At 41.4% G+C, this 19,804-nt stretch overlaps 1 protein-coding gene across 1 annotated transcript in view; it reads left to right on the top strand.

The window, feature by feature from the left end:
* LOC146172542 (nose resistant to fluoxetine protein 6-like) overlaps nt 1-19,144 on the top strand; it is a 42,085-nt gene extending 22,941 nt beyond the window's left edge. Inside the window, exons 9-15 of the mRNA XM_084586030.1 lie at nt 942-1,110; nt 1,954-2,036; nt 5,645-5,767; nt 7,707-7,827; nt 12,825-13,014; nt 14,495-14,637; nt 18,842-19,144. Coding sequence (XP_084442156.1) covers nt 942-1,110; nt 1,954-2,036; nt 5,645-5,767; nt 7,707-7,827; nt 12,825-13,014; nt 14,495-14,637; nt 18,842-19,144 — 1,132 coding nt within the window. The remainder of the gene's footprint in view (nt 1-941; nt 1,111-1,953; nt 2,037-5,644; nt 5,768-7,706; nt 7,828-12,824; nt 13,015-14,494; nt 14,638-18,841) is intronic.
* The last annotated feature ends 660 nt before the right edge of the window (nt 19,145-19,804 follow it).

Raw genomic sequence — 19,804 nt, 5'->3', positions numbered from 1 at the left:
TTCTGCCATTATGACGGTGTTTAAAAAATGTGCAAAGTGGACTTCTGGCACAGTTGGTAGGTCATGACTTAGTGGGCAGTTCTTTTACAAGCAGAACTTAGAGACACTGCACAGAACTCTATTGTCTGAGACCTCCGAACACTGCGCTTAGCAATTAGCCGGTACCGACTGCAAATTTCTTCAAATTAGTTACATTCACACCGTGCCTTTCATCTAGATGTAAGTAATAAGAGCACTGTACTACATCGCTTTGCCATAGGGAAACATCTTTATGCAAGTATGGAGAATGCAGTAAAATGTAGTACATGCTAAAACGTAGGTTAATATGATCGTTGAAGTCGCAGCCCGAACTGCAAACGCTGCAGCGCGTTTAATACTTTGTGTTACGTTCCCACCTGTTAGTATATGCGTGAGTCGCAAATCGCAGCCGCAGTGCTTGCAAAGATGTTCGTCAAAATAGGACTATATCATGGACACGATGACATTCTGAATTCGGATGACCATATACACTACCCAATGTTTGCCGCTAAAAAAAAAAGCGACCTATTCAACATTCACAACGTGAAAACCAATATTTTCAGTACGGTTTACTAACAATTTCGGATATCATTGCAACCTCGGATATCATTACAACATTTGCAACCACTGAATGGTTCCAGGATAAGCGGCATTTACCTTAACCTCAAAAAGGGAAATGTAACGCCTCACATTTTCTGCATGTAATTCAAAAGAAGCAAAACAATTATACGAAATGCCTTACCTCCATGCTATGTACATATATTGAAATTAAAATTACCCTAGCAGTATCGTGCTTGTTCTATACTTCGAAAGTAATAATGCAGCCTGGCATTGTGAGAGCTGACGCTCATGCTTGATGGATTTTTATGGTGCCTCATTACGCAAGGCCGTTCATAGCAAGTGCTTCCGTTGCTTCCACGCAGAACGGCGGTGCCGCTGTTTTTCATGCTGATGTGCATGCATCTGATTCCTCTCATTACAACCGGCCCCGGTATTCCCGAATTTATGCGCAAGCTGTCCGATGAAATCGACAACCACTGGTGGCAGCTGCTGGCGCAGGTCCGGAACTACTTCTACGACGACAGCGATGTGGTGAGAAGCCCATTTGCATGATAGGCTTTTGTTCTTTCTGTGTCATGAGCTCAGTCTGAGTAAATGAGCATTGAATTGGCGCTTATGACCACAGAGTTGTTTGTCTGTTACAGTAGAGCTCAGGCGACTATGGTTCTCCTTGTCCGTATGAGGCGGATATTCTTACCGCCGTCCTCAAATTACCCGTGTCCCTCAATTACCCATGCCCTCAAATTCGACATTATGATCTGATAAGAGGTAGGCCGAATAAAACCTTTCCAGTTCCAGAGCCGTTGTTACATGCTGGAAATACCCAATAATTTGAGCAACCTCCTAGTGCATGGCGAAAAACTCTTACGAAATAAGCATTTAATTTCCGCGTAAACCCTTCATTGCTGCAATCATGGGTTAAGACATTATCTCCTGGCCAAGCAGTCGCAGCCGTTCGAGAAAACGCTACAATGACCAAAAACGCAAGAACATGGAAAATCTGTTAGTGTGCTTACATATAAATGTTCATATATCTCAGCACCAAAGAAATTCACTGCGCCATTTACAAGCGCGGATGATGCAATTTTATCTTCTTTCTCCGGGTAAACGAGAGAAAATACATTTATTGCTTTCTGTAATGTTTTCAATTTGACCTCAAGAATTAATGCTGGTAGCTTCAGCTCACCGAGGTCGAAAAGGAAAAAAACCTCTATTGCCTTGGTGTTTCTCAATGCAGTCCAACTGCTTGAAATGATTTGCCCTCGGCATTAAAATTAATTTTTTTTTGTAGCACGTCGCCTGTACAGCTGCTTTAAAGAAAAAACTTATTTTAAGAACAAATGGGAAGCTAATACTTGTGTATCGCTGTTTCAGCCACTGCTGCCTCATCTGTGGTACTTGTCATTGGACTTCCAATTCTTCCTGGTGGCGCTGCCTATCCTGCTCGTGTGCAAAAAGTGAGTATGCGGAACTTCCTGCGGCTATTCTGACGAACGCTTTAAGGCACTATTCGTTCAGTTGCTGCACGCATCAAAAGAATATAAACTGATTTTCTCGTAAAAACAACGATTTTGCAGAACCATATAATATACAAACTTTCATGGTTTGCGGCTCTCAAAGGAAAAAACTAATGTATAAATAAATGTAATCAGTTCTTGACAAGTGCTAACCCAGCTTGAGAGTTCTACTAAGTATCAAAAGGGTGATTTGAATTTTAAAAAAAATTCTTCCGTTATTTTTTCTTGAAGCGGAATGAGAGCGAACTTAATTGCAAACTTTGGAGAATTTGCGACCTCTCTGAGTTGACAATGCCATCAAATTATTCAGCCAGGAGGTGATATCGTCACCGATGATAGCAGCGATGCATTGTTTACGCTGAAATTACCTGCTTATTTTGTAAGAGTTTTGTGCCATTCACTAGGAGGTTGCTCTAATTATTGGGTGTTTCGCCTTCCTAAGTGACAACCGGAACATCATTATTCGTTGAAATGTTTAAAACCAAGGTCGAAATAATTTCCTCCCATCCATAGGGCTTGAATATCGACGAAAATACAGCTCGGCACGACATACGCATAAGGCTCCCCTTGCAAAGCGCCCAGCTGAGGCCGGTAAACATTAACATCTAAACTTCCTTCGCGCTCAAATAAAACCCTTTCCGCTGCGACATTTCACACCCAAAGAAGACAGCGGAGAGCATAATGCAAAGTCTAGGAAAAGGCTTGTAGGCTAACAAAACCCTATAGTTGACATTTCAAGGAGTGGCCAATAATATCCGCCCCTGAAGGAGCCAAGTTAAGTTAGGAGATTATTGTTGCTGTAAATCCTTTCGAAACAGGAAACAGAAACATAAGAACTTTTCTTCGTTTACAAAGAGGTGTTTCTTTCATAAAATATTGAACAGTAAACTTTATCCTCCTTCTCAAAAACTTGGCTAAATGAGGATGTGTGAATCGCAGCACAAACTGTTTCTTACAAGTGCGAGGTAAAGATTGTCCTGGGTCTACGCTGACGTTACACACAGTTGGTAAATAATGCGAGAAGTGCGGGATTCACTTCCTGGTATCTCTCTGTGTCCAGCGGTGGCAAAATGGGTACAATCTTTTTGGTCGGGCCTAGTACTCTCTTTTTCTCAGGTATAATGCTTGCGAAATGAGTTTCTGACCCAAAGTGTAGCAAAGAAAATGACCTAATTTGGTGCCCTTTCGTTAAAGCATATTTGCGCTAAAAAGGCATCACTTTCTTCCACACCAAATCTAATAACGAATATTACATTTAGGCTTATGAATGTTCCACGACTGATTGTAGCATTCGCATGTGTCTTGTGTGGGCATTTCGCTTACCAGAATTCCTTACTTTTCTGCTACAGCTATTTTGAATTTAACGCACTAGCTGCTGCGGGCGCTACACATCCGCCATTAATATGCATAAGCAGATAGTGTAGAAGCGTTACAGACAAAACAATAGTAAATTTTGACTCTGAATGTTTGCTTAAGAAGCGTTCTCCTAAATTTGCTCACTCAGGTTGTCTGTTTGCAAGAATTGATTCGCAAAAGGTTATTTGAGTATTTCGAAAAGTAGATACTGCCTTCACTAAAGTAAGGCAGCCAGGTTTTGTTTTCACTTCCTTTGAGAAGCCATTACGGCTTCCCTGAATATATTAACGCTCTAAAGGGGACGACAAGGTTTCTCTTTTTAGCTAGTAGATTTAGAGGAAGACATGCGGCTTAAGCTTTCCAATGGACAACTTAGAAGCAAACTATGCAGCGTGGTTACTGCCTGCGAGGATGATGCATATGTGTTTGTGTGCCATTAAAACATTTTTCCTTGTGAACCTTACACAGGCAGACTTTTTAAATATATTAACTGTTAAGCTTAAAGATGTTAACACTTTGTAGTGGTCGCCATTATATGAACAGGTCGCAAAACGTTTCTGCTCGGGTTTCCTGCTATTTGACTTACCATAGAAAAATTCTCAAAATATAACCAGCCCTTATATTTGGCATTCATTGATTACGAAAAAGCATTTGACTCAGCAGAAACACCGGCAGTCATGCAGCCATTGTGAAATCAGGGTGTAGAAGAGCTGTGCATGAACGTACTGGAAGATATATATATATATATATATATATATATAGTGCCTGCACAGCAACCATAGTTTTGTACAAATAAAGGAACAAAATACCTATAAAGAAAGATGTTAGGCAAGAAGACACGATCTCCCCAGCACTATTCACAGCTTGCTTAGAGGAAGTATTCAGAGACTTGGAATGGGAGCAGTTAAGGATAAGGGTAGATGGAGTCTACCTACGTAATCTGCGGCTCACTGATGATATTGCCCTGCTGAGTAACTCAGGGGATGAACTGAAATGAATGATTTATGACCTAGACAGGGAAAGTAGAAAGGTAGGCGTGAAAATCAATATGCAGAATATAATGGTAATGTTCAACAGCCTCGGAATGGAACAGCAGTCTACGTTAGGTAGCGAAGAACAGGAAGTAGTAGGCGAATATGTCTACTTAGAACAGGTAGTGACCGCTGATCCGGACCATGAAAGGGAAATAACAAGGAGAATAAGATTGGGATGGAGCACATTTGGCAAACACTCGCAGATTATGACTAGCAGCTCACTGGTATTGCTCAAGAGGAAACCAAACGACAGTTGCATCTTACCTGTGCTCACCTATTGGGCTAAAACGTGGCGCCTATAACGAAGAGGGTTCTACTTAAGTTGAGGACAACGCAGAGGGCTACGGAACGGAAAATAGTAGGGGTAACGTTAAGATTTAGTAGGCGTGCAGAGGGGGTCAGAGCAGAGAAATAACTCAAGTCACTGACATTCTAGTGGAAATCAGGAAGAAGAAATGGGCATGGGCAAGCCATCTCGTGTGAAGAGCGGATGACCGATGGCCAATTAAGGTAACAAACTCGATTCCAAGGGATGGAAAGCGTAGCTGGAGGCGGCAGAAATTTAGGTGGACGGATGAGACTAAGAAGTTCGCTGTGCTCAAGTGGATGATAACGATGATGAAACGATAGAGGATATTATAATATCATACAGCCTTCTTGTGAATACTTTGTTAGTTATTGGCGTTAGCTGCGTACTTCTAACAACAAAGAGCCCGACACAAAATTCTTTTTGATCACACGTAGCAGCATCCAGACATGGTCCTATTAGTCTAAAGCAGTTCACACATTCAAATACAGATGCTTTAAAGGAATCTTTTTTTTTGCGATGTTTATTGCCTCGGGGGATAAGAATCCTTTCCAACGCATCTATTCTTGGCAGAACTTGTGTGGAATATATGCTGCACCTTTTAAAGGCGTCAATCGCGTTTACGCTTTCATCATTTATGTGTACTGCAACAGTTTACGAAAACTTATAGCCTAAGGCCATATTTTTAAACGCCACTTTTTCACACTATAAATTTCCATTCCTCTATGTCTGAATGAGGAAGTATGACTGGCAATTATGTCCTGAAGATTACGTGCACCGTGAATATATGGTGTGGCCAGAATATAAGAGGTGCTGTACTAATAACTCATCAATGCGTCATTCTTTTGCAGGCGTCCACGACTTGCGATTAGCATGTTCGCATTTTTGTGCCTACTTGGAGCAGCGTTATCCGCATGGCAGGTGGCCAGTAACAACATCACACCTTTCGTGGTGGTGATTGTGGAGTCCCTCAAGTAAGTAAACAAAACTTTGATTATAGAATAAGAGACCAACTTCCACCTTCGATGATCATGATGAGATCCATTACCACGCAGAGTTGAATGCAATAAAGCTATGATTTTTTCTGAAGTGTTTGTTGCGCGAGAATCATCTCACCTCTATTGAAGTTTTCAAAAATATATTATGATCACTTTAATGGTTACATCTTCTCAAGTGGCAGTATGATTGACATTTAGTATCCTGCCGGTAATTGATCGAACTGTTTACAATTCAGGTATGCGTGTTTTAGAAACCTTTTCAATATTGGAAATTATAGAGTGGATGCGAGGTGGAAGGCCTCGACCACAAATTGTGATGTGTTGTACCAGCTGTGTCTTTTCGACTGGAACAAAATTTTATTTGTGACAAACGTTAAACGCAGAGCGGGTCTGGAGCACATATATCACTGTAAATATTCAAAGGTGATAATGAGGTGCTGGAGGTTTACGTGAGCAGTAGAAAAGAAACGCACGAATTCTATTTTATCAGCTTGCACTGTTTATAATCTTAATTTCTGATATGTTTCAAATGTATCTCGACTTATCTCTTGCCTCCTTCTACCCGTCACTGAGTTATCTCTTTAATATAGACATCCTCAGAATACGACGTCCATTCGAAATAAACACTATCATGGCACGGGGAAGTATTTAATAGTTGTGGTATCATTCCGACTGATGTACATCAAAACATAATCACGCACAACTCTTACACTGTTCCACATTTTTTCCTGCGAATGTAAGTTCGTGGGAGTCGCTCTACATATATTTCAACCCCTGCTGGCCACTTTACTTCTACCGATTCTGCTCGTTTTCGCAGCTTTCCATTGGTGCACTGTGATCTGCCGAGTTTTTAATCGTGCAGCGTGGTATACTGTTTTATTCTTTGAGAATAATCCTTGGCAATGACATAATTCTCTGTAATTATGACGCTACAGCTTAACATCGCAATATCTGCTCTATCGCACTTCGATGAATGGATGGATACAACTCTTTATTAAGTACCAAAGAGCTATTTTAGAGCCCTGATGGGTGGACCTCCTACTCCGGTAGTCCTCAATCAATACCACGGACCCTGACTATGGAGCAGAAGCCGCGATAGCCCTCGCCGTAATCACACTCCTATGGTGCGGCGAATATCGAATGAGTCAGAATGCTTGTTCCTTGATGAATATTGCAGTCAAATCTTATGATATCAATAGCCTTCAGCATAAAAGCGTCAACCCCAAGACCGTGCCACATTCTCGAAGTTGTGTACTAGAACCCATCACGCCTGCACGTAACTGTTTCGCTCGACGATCTTGCCTGCAACTCAAGTTTCAGTAGTTAATTCCATGCACCTACTTTTAGAGCCTGTTGTGTCTGTTACAGCCGCACTGCGGGATGTTTTTTTACTATGGAGCGTTGCCTCGAGGTTTGTCCCCAGCAGTTTGGCAATGAGAATTTTGTACGCAAAAGCGGGAGCGCTCCATGACGTGGTTTCTCCACTGCAGAATTGCCAACGCTGTGTTTAGAACTGTCATCCTTTCAGTGCTCCAGTAGTGCATCTAATATATAGGAGCGTATGACAGGCATAGAAATGCTCGGCAAGATTTAACGTCGTTAGAAGCACACATGAAGCTAATTTCCCTCAGCCAAAAAGCGATACACGACAGGTATTTTGGACCCTGTTTACCTTTTGATGAAGTTGTCAGGTTGTGTTGGATGTAAATCAAACAAAATGATGCAGGCAAAATTTTATTAGTCTTCAATAAAGCGGGGGCTTTATGACTTTGGCACCCTTGTAACATGTAAAACGATGGGTGGACAATCCCTAAGGTGCATCCAAGGCCAAAACTATGCTCTGCGATGGCTGTCTTTGGCCAAGCTATCCTTGCGCAAGTAAAAATTATTTTGTCTTCTTGCTTTGTTTTCACAGGGTGTTCTTCGACACGGCTTACGGCTACTACTTTTACCCTTTCTACCATGTTATGTGCTACTTCATGGGCTGCATTACTTTCCTCTCTTTGGGATGGTTCCAGCGCCAGAAGATTTCTCCGGTATGCTTGTCCTACTTAATATTTCATTGGGTGACATTTCGAAACGTGCTGGATGAATTCCATCGACTGAATGATTTTTCTCCTCTTTCACTGAGTCTCATTCGCTTCGGCATAAAATAATTTTACGTGATAATAGAGCAATTTTTTCATAGTGCTGGCGACAGTCAGCAGGCAAAGAAGCGAGTGTTCCACATTATATTTTCCATGGCACACGTAGCACAAAACACAACAGAGCCCAAAGTAGGAGGAAGCAGATGGCACAAATAGTAGTCATACGCCCCTTGGCGACAGACGATGGCTGTTCTTTTTTAAACGCAATGCAATAACTGCGTTTAACCACACACGAAGTGTAACCTAGAGAAAAATAATAACAACACCCGATACAAGAAGGCCCAAAGCCAGCTTAAAACAACTGGTTTCAATATTTGAAGTAAAAAGAAAACATCTTTTTAGCATTTTATTTGTTATATATGGCAAGCAAAGTATGTAAGGAATATTAGAAATATGACAGAAAGCATATTCCTCTTTCACTAGAAACTTGGGATTACGCATACTTTCGTCCACAGAAACATCCCACCTGCCTTTTTTAAATTTAAATAAAGTTCTAAAAGCATTTCTTTCTTTTATAACTTCAGACGGCCGACTGCAGGCACTATCACTCGCAAAAAGACGTCGTTTGCTTCATGTTGGTTTTCCGAGCGCAGTGCGGCGCGACTGTGCTTTCGTACCGCCGGTCCCAGGCTGGATTCCAGGACAGCCTCTATCGTACAACTTTATATCGGGTCGTTTTTTTGGATTAGATTTTCGAGAACTTCGTAGTTGAAGCTGCATTTACTGCGCCATAGGAGCCCGGCTTCAATAATTAAGATGAATGTGTGATATCGGTTCACAGGTTGCCTGCTTACATCTGATATATTTTAGTACTGAACATGTGTCCAACCACTGAGTTCTAACAGGGCAGCATCAGCATTAAGATAGGGAACCTGGTTAGCTCGAGGAAGCATTTTTTGCTGAAAGCATCTCTGTACTAATTAAATTCATCTCAGGGCGTAGGTAGGATCCCGCGGTTGTTGCAACTGACGAAAGTGGGCTTAATTCATTGCATATAAATGGCCGGATTATTTCTCGTGCCAGTCCTGATTTTGAGAAGGATAATAGACGATTCTTTAACTGCACAAAAGGCGTTCATTTTCATTTCTATATTCCAGCACTCAGCCTAGAAACTTGAGGTCCTGCAGCCACTCTTTCTTAAACTGCTTCACGGTTCCAACACCGCCGGGCGGCATGCTCGGCAACAGCAAGCACGATGATTGCATTAACAAATGCCGCATAGATCAGCTCAACTTCGGCGTGTGCCCGTGTGCAAATATTCCCCACCCTGAAATATTACTGACGCGATGCGCTGACAGCGAATTTCTCTTTCAGCAATGAAAATATTGTTTAAGATTTGGAATGTTCCTAAGGAAATACATAGGACGACCACAAAGCGCTAGAAAAAAGTCAAAATGACCTAAAGAACGCTAAAGAACGCTGCAATTTTCACCTCCCGCAGTACGAAATGTTTGCTCGCAAGGCAGTCAAAAATCAGATGAATTTAGCGGGAAAACCGATAACTTCTCAGCACAGCCCACACGTACCTCCATGATGATTTTTAACGTACTTGACTAAAACGTCTGTGATCGTCATCCTTCGGGATTAAGCTATAGCTACGTCGCACGACTACATCAAATCAAACCAAATTTATTCCGCAAACAAAAGTTTATTTGGAGGACAGGAAGAAAAGCTCTGAAAACAGCTTGAGAAGCCCTGACCCCTACAACATACGCAGCAGAGGATCATGCAGCTCAGGGGCAACAATTTAATGGCAAAAACACATTCATGATACATGAAGCATAGGCAAAATATAAGACAAAGAAAATGAAGCCGCAGTGTCACGTATCATAGCGCAAGCTTACTATAGTACTCGCCATAATATTCATTATGGTTTATAATATTATGCTTTCGTACCCTAATTAGGTATTAAATACTTTGACTAAGCGAATTAGGAAGGACACTCTGAAGAGTAGACCAGCTGACCCTTTATATTATGCACCAAGTCCATTTTGCATATTGCAGTGCGGTCGCGGTAATTTTGTTTAAAGTTTTTTATATGCCCTTCCTTTCGTTTGATATACGCTCCCGAATAGCGCGCTACAATGGTTCTTGGGTGTGGTACGGCTACACCGCGCAGGTGTACTAAACGAGGTAATTAAACAAGGAAAAAATGGTGATTTGTAAACTGTCTTCGAATGGTTTCTTATTGTTTATTGGAGCGCAATGAAAACTTTCGACTTTATTTTCAGAAGACGCATCTTAGCACATTATTCATCGACTAATATCATTGTTGGAAATTTCTACTTTCCCATGAGGCGTAAAGTTAAGAAATAAGGTTCAGTATATCAGGCTTGTTAGATTAATTTCTTTGCCATAAAGAATTCCCTTCTGTGGATTTCTGGCAAGCGGAGTGTTGAGGTTTACTTTCAAATTAAATCGACCAGTACTCATTTTATGGACTGTGTAAAGGCGCAAACGATGTAGAGATTGTGATGATGTGGGTGCGCTCTTAGGTGACGAGGGCTGCTACGCTAAACAGCGCGAAGGCAAAAGGCTGTTGTAGCAAAGACATTCTTCAATGCTGCAATGATACCGTCACAAAGGAAGGACGATGATTTAGCAGCAGAGGCATCGACTGGCTATCAGAAACTAAAACCTTCTTTTCTGGATAAAGTTATAAAGCAAATTTGAAACTTTCTCTTTCCTTGAATCTGCGTTTCTCCTTGGCTTTGCGTTCAGCTATGGAGAATCATCAAGATACGAAGTTTGTTTTGGCTCGTTAACGCATGTCCAGAAGAATGCAATATCGATCAAAAACCAGAGGCAAATAAAAGTAAAACACCTTTGTCTCTTGCGTGCCATTTTTTTTTCACACGCTTCCAAACTTTTTAGATAGTGCTCCTGTCGGTTAAGCGTAAAAGCGCTGTACAGAGCTGGTCCGCATGAATATACTACTATAAGCACTCATGGACAGAATGCTGCTAAACAAGCGCTGTCAACCTGGGGTGTATATTTCTTTAATGTCTTGAGAAGGAAGTCAAACATGAAAATTAGTGAGATGAAATAAAATAATGTTAGAAGGCAACAACCATTGACGTCTGCGGGGCGCAAGTTGTCAGCGTTTACCGTTGCGATTCTTCAGCTCCCCAACAAAAATCTTTTTATGTAGTGAGGCTAGGAATAAAGGTCGAAAATAGTTGTCGCTGTCTGCCAAGGGTGCGCTATTTCAGGGTGCAAACTGCTCTGAAAGATTTTCATTGTTTTTTTAACCGTTTTCGTTCAGGCGCAATGCATTTCATCGCCATATTATTGGCACATGTTTGCACGCTATAGGTGGAAGCCTGTCCAAAGGTGTCATGATAGTGAGGGGAAATGGCAATAAATGGCAAAAGTGGCTAATAACATTCCAGGTAGAACGAGAGGAAGAAGATGGCTTACACGGTATGAAGGAGCACTGAACAGGGGTAAAGGGGGTGCGCCTCAGTTCGCAGGTCGAGCCAACGTTTCAACAAGTGGACTTGCTTTCGTCTGGGCAAAGCGATCAACACTGGCAGGGGTTTAAACACGCTTTTGCTTCCGAAGTAGAAAAGCTGGGGAGGGGAAAGAGGGCGAGAAGAAAGTAGGTGAAGGAGTGGGGAGGGGGAGGATGGGTGAGAAGAAAGTTGGTTATGAAGTGGAAAAAAAATGTTTCTTCAGTATGTATTTCTCAGCCTGGAACCAGGGATCCTGTGGCCTACAACAGAAATAAAAGTGGCAGTACCAGGAAAAACTACTACAGAGGGTAGATGATTATAGTCACCATTTAAGCAGGTTTGGTGAAATTACACCTTACAAAGGAACAGGCTTTGCAAAGGGTCCGGATAAGGAATATATCTAAGGGTGTGGGGGGGGGGAGAGAGAGAACGACAAAGAAACAGAATAATAACCGCACAGTGAACCACAACTGACTTGAAAAAAAAAAGTTCGAGGGCAAATTCAAGTTATAAGTGATAAGGAGGAAATGTGTTTGGAGAAACATGTGCAGCTTATGCTACTGCGGAGGGGAATAGAGTGTACATGTGCTGTGAATAAAGTGTACAATTAACGCTACGCGGGATTGTTTTCCCGAATAGGTATGGTGCAGAGGGAATATACTTAAGGGATTCTAAGGTTCCTTTGGAGATATTTATTTCTGCTGGTTCCAATGTTCTAAATTTATGAATTAGATATGCTTCTCTATATTTTCTGTCCCTTGAGATTTAAAACATGACTAGAGAATATATAATTTAATTTTTTCGAACATATGGTCTTTCTGATTGAAATGCTGGGAAACTGCTTTCGGGAGGTTTTTGCCTGTGTCTACCCGATGGCCATTAAGCCTTAAGTTCATTGGTTGCCTTGTCTCTCCGATGCACTGTTTATGACAGAAGGAGCATTCTAGAAGGTAGACAACATTTGAAGATGTGCAGTTAAAGCCTGACTTTATGTGAAAATTGAAATCGCTTGCATTACTTTTAACCATGGTGTCTTTTTGTATATTCCATTCCACGGAGACAAAGCAAGTATTGCCATGGGCAACCATCAATAAAACCTTCCTTGTCTTGTAGGGCTCGCAAATGAACTCTTTACGCAAATTAACAGTGATGTATTTACTTATTTCCATGGCATTAAACAAACTCTACCGCCAATCAGTGTGGGTATCACAGCCGTGAAATTACGTCCAAAATATATAACGACGCTCAGTAATCTAAACGGCGTGGATCAACAATCAATGTCGATAACATGCTCTCACATTTGTTCATGTTGGAGACCCCTAATTAAAAAAATATAATCACTGCCTACTCGCGAGGACTAAGCACTTCGCTCTGACTAACCGTCACTTGTGGTGTATGTCAAATTTAGCATCTTTTCTCTATTTATTACAGGTATTCCAAGCAGCAGGGTGGCTCGCGGCTATCGCTAGTGGATTGTGCTGCATATTTGTGAAGCTTGTGTGGTACCAGGAGAACCAGACTTTCACGCAGTTTGGAAATCTGTCCGCCGCTTTCTTTGATCGAGTTCTGTGGTGCATCTTTCTCGTCTGGATTACCCTTGCCTGCGCTACAGGGCGAGGGGGTGAGACATCTTTTTGTCATAATTATCAATTCGACCACAGCGCAGAGAGCGAAACGAAGAACCTCCGAATATCGCACGTTTTATCATCAAATCCCACAAATCTCACAAGTCACAAAAGACTAATATGAAAACTGCAGAAATGCCTTTTTTGTTCTTTTGGTTCCCATGCTACATCCTTTTATTTTGTATAGTACACTGATCTCGTTTGCTCCACTTACTGTTCTTGCAGAAACTAGTTCAATTTGATACAGTTTCTTTTTTCATATCTCCACAAGCACTGAAGTGTGTTGTGCTGAAGTGTATCCTTGCACGGGAATACCAAATGATTCCCTCATTGTAGACCGTAGTAAAATGACATGAAGTTGCAGGCGTCAGGCATAGCACTTAAGAAAGAGAAAAACAAATTTCCTTCCCCAGCCTCGGCACTCTGGCAATGTTTCCGCAACTTTCCTCACTACACTACATGGGTGTGCTTAATTAGGGGCAGTAAGATATGATTGGCAGTGAGAACGTTCTGGATGCGATAGGCATTCAAAAAACATGACCACTTACCTGTGTTCAACTCAAGTCACCAATCAGGAACATACTTCAAATTACCGCAATTACGGGATACTACAATATTGTCTTATGCTCAAGTTCATGGAAAAAATATAAGATTCAGATGCTTGAAAGAAATTTGCTTTCAGAGTTTTACTTGCATTCGTACTTAGTAGATAAGCTGCAATAGAAAACCAATAGCCTTAGCTTTTAAAGCAACTTCAGATGAGCAGCAAATACCGTGTTCTGAAGTTTCTCTTGTGCTAACAAGGGTGTATATAAAGCTGCCATAGACAACAAATGAAGCGTTTTAATTAATTCTGCAGTAATTGTAAAATAATGTAGGAGTTCTTTACTTACACATTTGTAGCAACGATCAAGCCTTCGGACCCGTGAAATAATTTAGCTTATGATCTTTTTGTCGCTCTCAAAACTAGTAATTTATGCTGGTAAATGAAAACCCCCCAGGTATAGTTGTCAAAAGATAAAATCTAAAAACCTGCCAAGGCAGCATACGCGAATATATTTTGAGTGTTATCGCCAAACTTTCGGGCATATAAAAGCAGCCATAAAATACTACTTCCTTTAAAATTTGCATAAGTCTTATATACGGTTGCACACAACAGTTTTATTCCCCACCTTTATTTATAGAATGAAAGTTTGCAAATTTTCAGTATGTCGAATTCCTGAGTTCCTAAAAGCTGACCAGAGGTATAAGCGATGGTGAAAATATTTACTTCCTGTTAATGGTGCGAAAGCATTCATTTATCTTCCTCTGTTATTTTGTTTTATTGTCCACGAAGCAAATGCTCCAATTATCCCGATAGTAAGACGTTTACTTGTGTTTCCGCCAGCTACAAAATTCATTGAGGCAAATTTTACAACGCCATATTTTTTTTATTATAATTGTTGAAGCATTCTTTCGCCTTTCTGACCCAAACAGGTTTCATGTGCAAGCTCCTAGCATGGGATGCTTTTGTGCCACTCAGCCGCCTCACCTTCGGAGTCTACTTGATTCACTTGCCATTCCTCCAGCTCTTCATACACATATCTCGGGAGCGGATATTCTTCTTTCACTTCGTCCTGGTAAGATAATGTTTCTACGCAGGTTCAGTTAGAACTTCACACCAAAGACACGAGCGTGTAAAGAAGAGTTACGTGTACCGCGTGCATTTTCCATTTCTTTTTTTGCCTCATGACAGTTATGTTAGGCAATACAGTCTTCGTCAAAAAGTATATAGCCATCGAGGGTTGCTTCTTACCCTTCTAGCGGAGCTCTCATAACGCTCATTAAGTTCTCAAACAGAGTATGCTGCGAAATAATTGTCCTCATTTTTCGAAACCTGTTTAGCTTCAAACGGGTCATGAGGGCTCCACTATACGTACGGTTAAGAGGGTAAACACTGTCGCCCACTTACTTTACGCAGATAAGGTACTTGCTCAAAATGTAGACAGTATATAATAGATAACACAGAATAAAACAAAGAAAAAGACAGCACCGACCACTACGATTGACAGAAACCGTGACGGCTAGATATACTTCTCGCCGCTTGAAAGACTATAATTTTCATTCGCGGTTGGCAATAACCGATATTGTCGCGTGAAGCCGTTCTATGCAGCACATTAGTATTAAATCATTTATTCACATCTTAGACTCAGCGTACAGTTTCGAGAAGCCATACCTCTGAAAAGTACGCAGTAAAGGCTGCCGTGCGCCTTGAAGCCAAGCGAATTCGAAGCATCCCAATCAACGAAGCAATTAAACTCGTATGGGGCCATAAATAACTGTATGCGTCTGCACCACTGCACCAGCATTTCTGGATCAGTGCGAAAAACTGCCCTTCTAATCTTGAGCATTTAGGCTGCAAGCAATTACTCTGGTTTTAATTCGCCGTTCCGAAAATACGTATCCTACATCTTTAATTCAAAAGTCTATGAGTCGCATGCCTCTATTAGATCGTACTCGATTATTCAGTCGCTGTAGTTCGGAGACGTAAGTGATGGTATTTCTTCCCGGCTGCTTGGAGTAGCTAGCGGCATGTATTTAATGTACATATATGCAGCGTTTTACATACAGGCCTGTGTCTGCTGTTTCACAACGAGAATATATAGTTTAATCTGTCGCTCTGTTTTATTATAGGCGCGAGTAAATAATTGTTCTCGATAAGCTAAACGAAGCCTAAATAAGTTTTTGATAACAACCTATCTCGAAACAAACACGCCGGCACACAATTTAGGAATTTTTAAATTTTATCTTTTTGAGTTCTTTATCGCTATTAAAGCGTAAAAGCTGCTCCACTTTTGTTTGTCAAAAAAAAAAAACTTCTGAATGATTCTTTTACCTCAGGAAGAACCGCTTTTAAAACATAATGACTTAGTAGACTTAGTAGTAATAGGATGCATCTTACCTGTACTCACCTATGGGGCTGAAACGTGGAGGCTAACCAAGAGAGTTCTACTTAAGTTGAGGACAACCCAGAGGGCAATGGAACGAAAAATGGTAGGGGTAACATTCAGAGATAGGCAGCGTACAAGGTGGTTCAGAGAAATAACTCAAGTTACCGACATTCTAGTGGAAATTAAGAAGAAGAAATGGGCATGGGCAGGACATGTAGTGCGAAAAGAGGATAACCGACGGTCGCTTAGGGTAACAAACTGGATTCCAAGGGAAGGAAAGCGTAGCAGGGGGCGGCAGAAAGTTAGGTGGGCGGATGAGGTTAAGAAGTTCGCGGGGGTCAAGTGGATGCAGCTAGCACAGAACCGGGTTAAGTGGAGAAATATGGGAGGGGCCTTCGCCCTGCAGTAAGTATAGTCTGGCTGATGATGATGATGATGATGAGACTTCAATATTTCACGTTGAAGTAAAGTTCAAAGTGAAATATTTTACTACCGTTGAGTGGAAGTCAGACCCCTAAAACTCACAAACAATTCTTTGTTATAGGACATTAGCATAGCGCTGGTTAAGGCAATAGGCTCTGGTCGCCTCAAGTGGCGCTATTTATTTTCGTTATTTTTTTTTCACATGCACCCAAACAGGTGTCGTTAGTCTTCAAAAGAGCTTTTGTTATGCGCTCCGCTAAAGCGAGGTATCCGACGATACCGTAAGCTTCGCGACAAGGCGCCATTGTAAAGGTAGTTTATTCCTAATCTCTCATGTAGAATTTTGTCATTCTCAGCTACGTAAGCTATCATGCAATTCATGCATTTTGTTGTTGGTGCCGCCGGCGAAGAAATCATCCGCAATATTTCTTTTTTGTGGCTTCGCCAACGATGCCGCGCTATCTGTGCCGACGACCATGCCATCAAACGGTGGACTGGCTCAAAACTGAACCCAAGGTCACTGCCTATCCTAATGGCTGCCAGGGTTATTGGCTTAAAGATGCATGGAAGAGCTAGCAGAGAAAAATCAATCTGCTCTATTGATCTTGGCCACGAGCAACAATAACAATAAAAAAAGCAATTAGCTCCTGAATGCATTCCCCGATTTTCGGTTTGTCTCAAATGGTTGTGCTTTTTATAGCGTAAGCATTAAGTTTTCAAGGTTGGGACATCAGAAGTTTGTCGGCAGGAATATGTTCGAACGAAAAAGTGATAAAACATTTAGTGGTTGCACTAGATAGAGACTGAACAAATCTCGCTGGGGAAAAATTTGGTGGTGCATGTAGAGTAATTGTTTAACTAATTAGAGCCAATTCGCTCAAACAAACGTAGTGCATGTCGCGTCACCTGAAGGTTGTCGGCAGGATTACGTTCGAACGAAACGAGCGATAAAAAACTAATGGTTGCACTAGATAGAGGATGAAAAGATATCGCTGGGGGAAAATTTGGTGTATGCGGAGTAATTATTATTTATTTAAAGCCAATTATGTCAACCAGACGTCGAAATAGCCAAGGGGGTAATGTCAACACCCACCGGCGCTCGCGTGGTAACAAACGTTCATGCGGTGTTACGTTATAGTGTGATGTCACAAACCGGAAGCCTTTTCTTTTTCTTCCGTGTCTCTTATTTCTTCCAAAAGCCTTCCCCCAGTGCGGGTGCCGCAGTGATCTCAAACGTTTTTTCAAATGTAGAACACAGGCAGCGATCTAAACTTTTCAATTATATACAAGTGAGAAATGAATAGTATTCGATTCATAAGCAAAACATACCCCGCCGGGGTGGCGCAGTGGTTACGGCGCTCGACTATTGCGCCAAACGACACGGGATCGAATCCCGGCCTAGGCGGCCGCTTTTCTGTGGAGGCGAAAAGCAAGGCGCCCGTGTGCTGTGCGATGTCAGTGCACGTTAAAGAACCTTAGGTAGTCGAAATTTCCGGAGTCCTCCACTACGGCATCTCTCATAGCCGGAGTCGCTTGGGGACGTTAAACCCCACAAACCAACCAAACTAACCAATCATAAGCAAAACATCCACATTATGGCACTCTCCCAACAAGAAACAGACTTCACAAATCGAAATACAAAGAAACAGAACGTGTCTTCCGTCCTTTATAGAAAATCACATATTGGTCCATCTTTGTTTTTTTACCAAAAAGGTTTATTTTTACGGAAGTATTCTCGTAATGGCCTACTCTACCTGAAGTAAACGTAAACGCCGCAGTGGAACAATGGAAACTTTTTTAAATATTATTTCTGTAATCGTGATGCGTGGGACGAAAATGCTTGTTCAGACAGCATTGTTTCCTTTTCGTCTATTTTATATGTATATATTTTTATTTATTTATTTCTTTATTTAATTATTTAAAATACCTCTAAAGGCTCTCCACACCTGTCCGTAATTTATAAGAGATGGGGGGATTAACAGGGAATTGATAAAAAAACATACCGACAAATTGAATAAGAATTCAAGCAACCAAATACATCATTTTAAAAAAGTGGATCTAGTGTATTCTTCACTAGGCTTTTCAATGTTCAGCCAGAAGCGCCAGTCGGGAAATGTGTGTTTTTTTTTTTTTTTAGCGATACATCTGAAAGTTTCTTTAAAGAAATTACGCTTTCCATTCCTCTCAATTTGGTTATTGCGCCCCAGCTATATGGATAACAGCAGACGATGGCAGCATGAATATCCTGTTTTGTTTCGTGGTTTTTAATGAAGAAATTTGGTATTGAAGATGATATATAATATGCTTGTGACAGTGTCTAATAAAAGAACGTGGGCTGCAATTTGTACAGCAAATCTCTCTCCTTCCGCTGATGAGGAGAATAGAGGCACTATTGCAACCCACAGATTCACTTGCTTCTTTAGAAAGCTTCCGTTGTTGATAGCTTTTTATTTCTCTTGTCCCCTTTCAGATTTCAATAGTTTTCATCGTTCTCGTGTGGAGCTTCATTCTCAGCTACATCATGTTCATCTTCTGCGAGGCGCCTACCGCGAAGTTGGACAAACTTGCCTTCGAGAGACGTGGCCAAAGTAAACCTAAGATTCCTGCTGACTCCGCGCCTGACGTCCTGGCAAGCCCGTCAGGGAAGCCGGCCGATGCCAGCTGCGTCACGAACAACCTTGGCGAACTGGAAGCGCAGACAAGATCCAATGGCGTTCGCAGTCACATAGGATTTTTGCGAGACAACGGACACTCGTGCAGCTACCAATTGTAGAAATATACATTTAACTCGCCGAATATCACAGTCATTCTCTTCTTTAAAAAATTCTGTTTTATAACAAAACATCTTTCTGTAAATAAACACATTTTTCGCCTACGATGTACAGTGCTGTATTTCTGGCAGAAAATGTCATGCTCTTCATTCAGGTGTATCGAAACAACAAGATGACTCGCGCTGGTAAGAAATATCAAGATATATCGCACTACGTTGATGCAAAATATAACCCAATGTTTATAGCGACGGAGTTTTTCGTTGCCCACATTTTTACATACAACTTACACCCCGTTATGCACTCAGAAAAGAGCAAACCAGAAGATAAAGCAGAAAAAGGGTGGCGAGGTTAGCTGCTACTTCATGCAAGTTGCGCTTTATACGAAGCTGAAAGTAATGTCAAAATATGCAAACAAATGGGGATGACAGAAATGCCACATTTTGTGCGAAGCTCACAGGCGTGTTATTTCGTGTAAAATATTCTCATCACACAACAAAGAAGAGGGAGCAAGTGGTAGACCAACAGAAAATTATCCTGACCAGGTAACTTAGTGCAGCACTCCAGTGCCAGCAACTGCCTAGTGAGGCTCACAGTAATTGATGCAAAAACGATGCGCAACACTTGGTAACTTACTTTTAGTTTGCGCTCATGCCGTTCATCGC

The sequence above is a fragment of the Amblyomma maculatum genome, unplaced genomic scaffold, assembly GCF_055883805.1.
Source record: "Amblyomma maculatum isolate TAMU_Amacu unplaced genomic scaffold, ASM5588380v1 scaffold_13, whole genome shotgun sequence".
NCBI classification, from domain to species: domain Eukaryota; kingdom Metazoa; phylum Arthropoda; class Arachnida; order Ixodida; family Ixodidae; genus Amblyomma; species Amblyomma maculatum.
The sequence above is the reverse complement of the archived record's forward strand: the minus strand, read 5'-3'. Positions and strand labels throughout refer to the sequence as shown.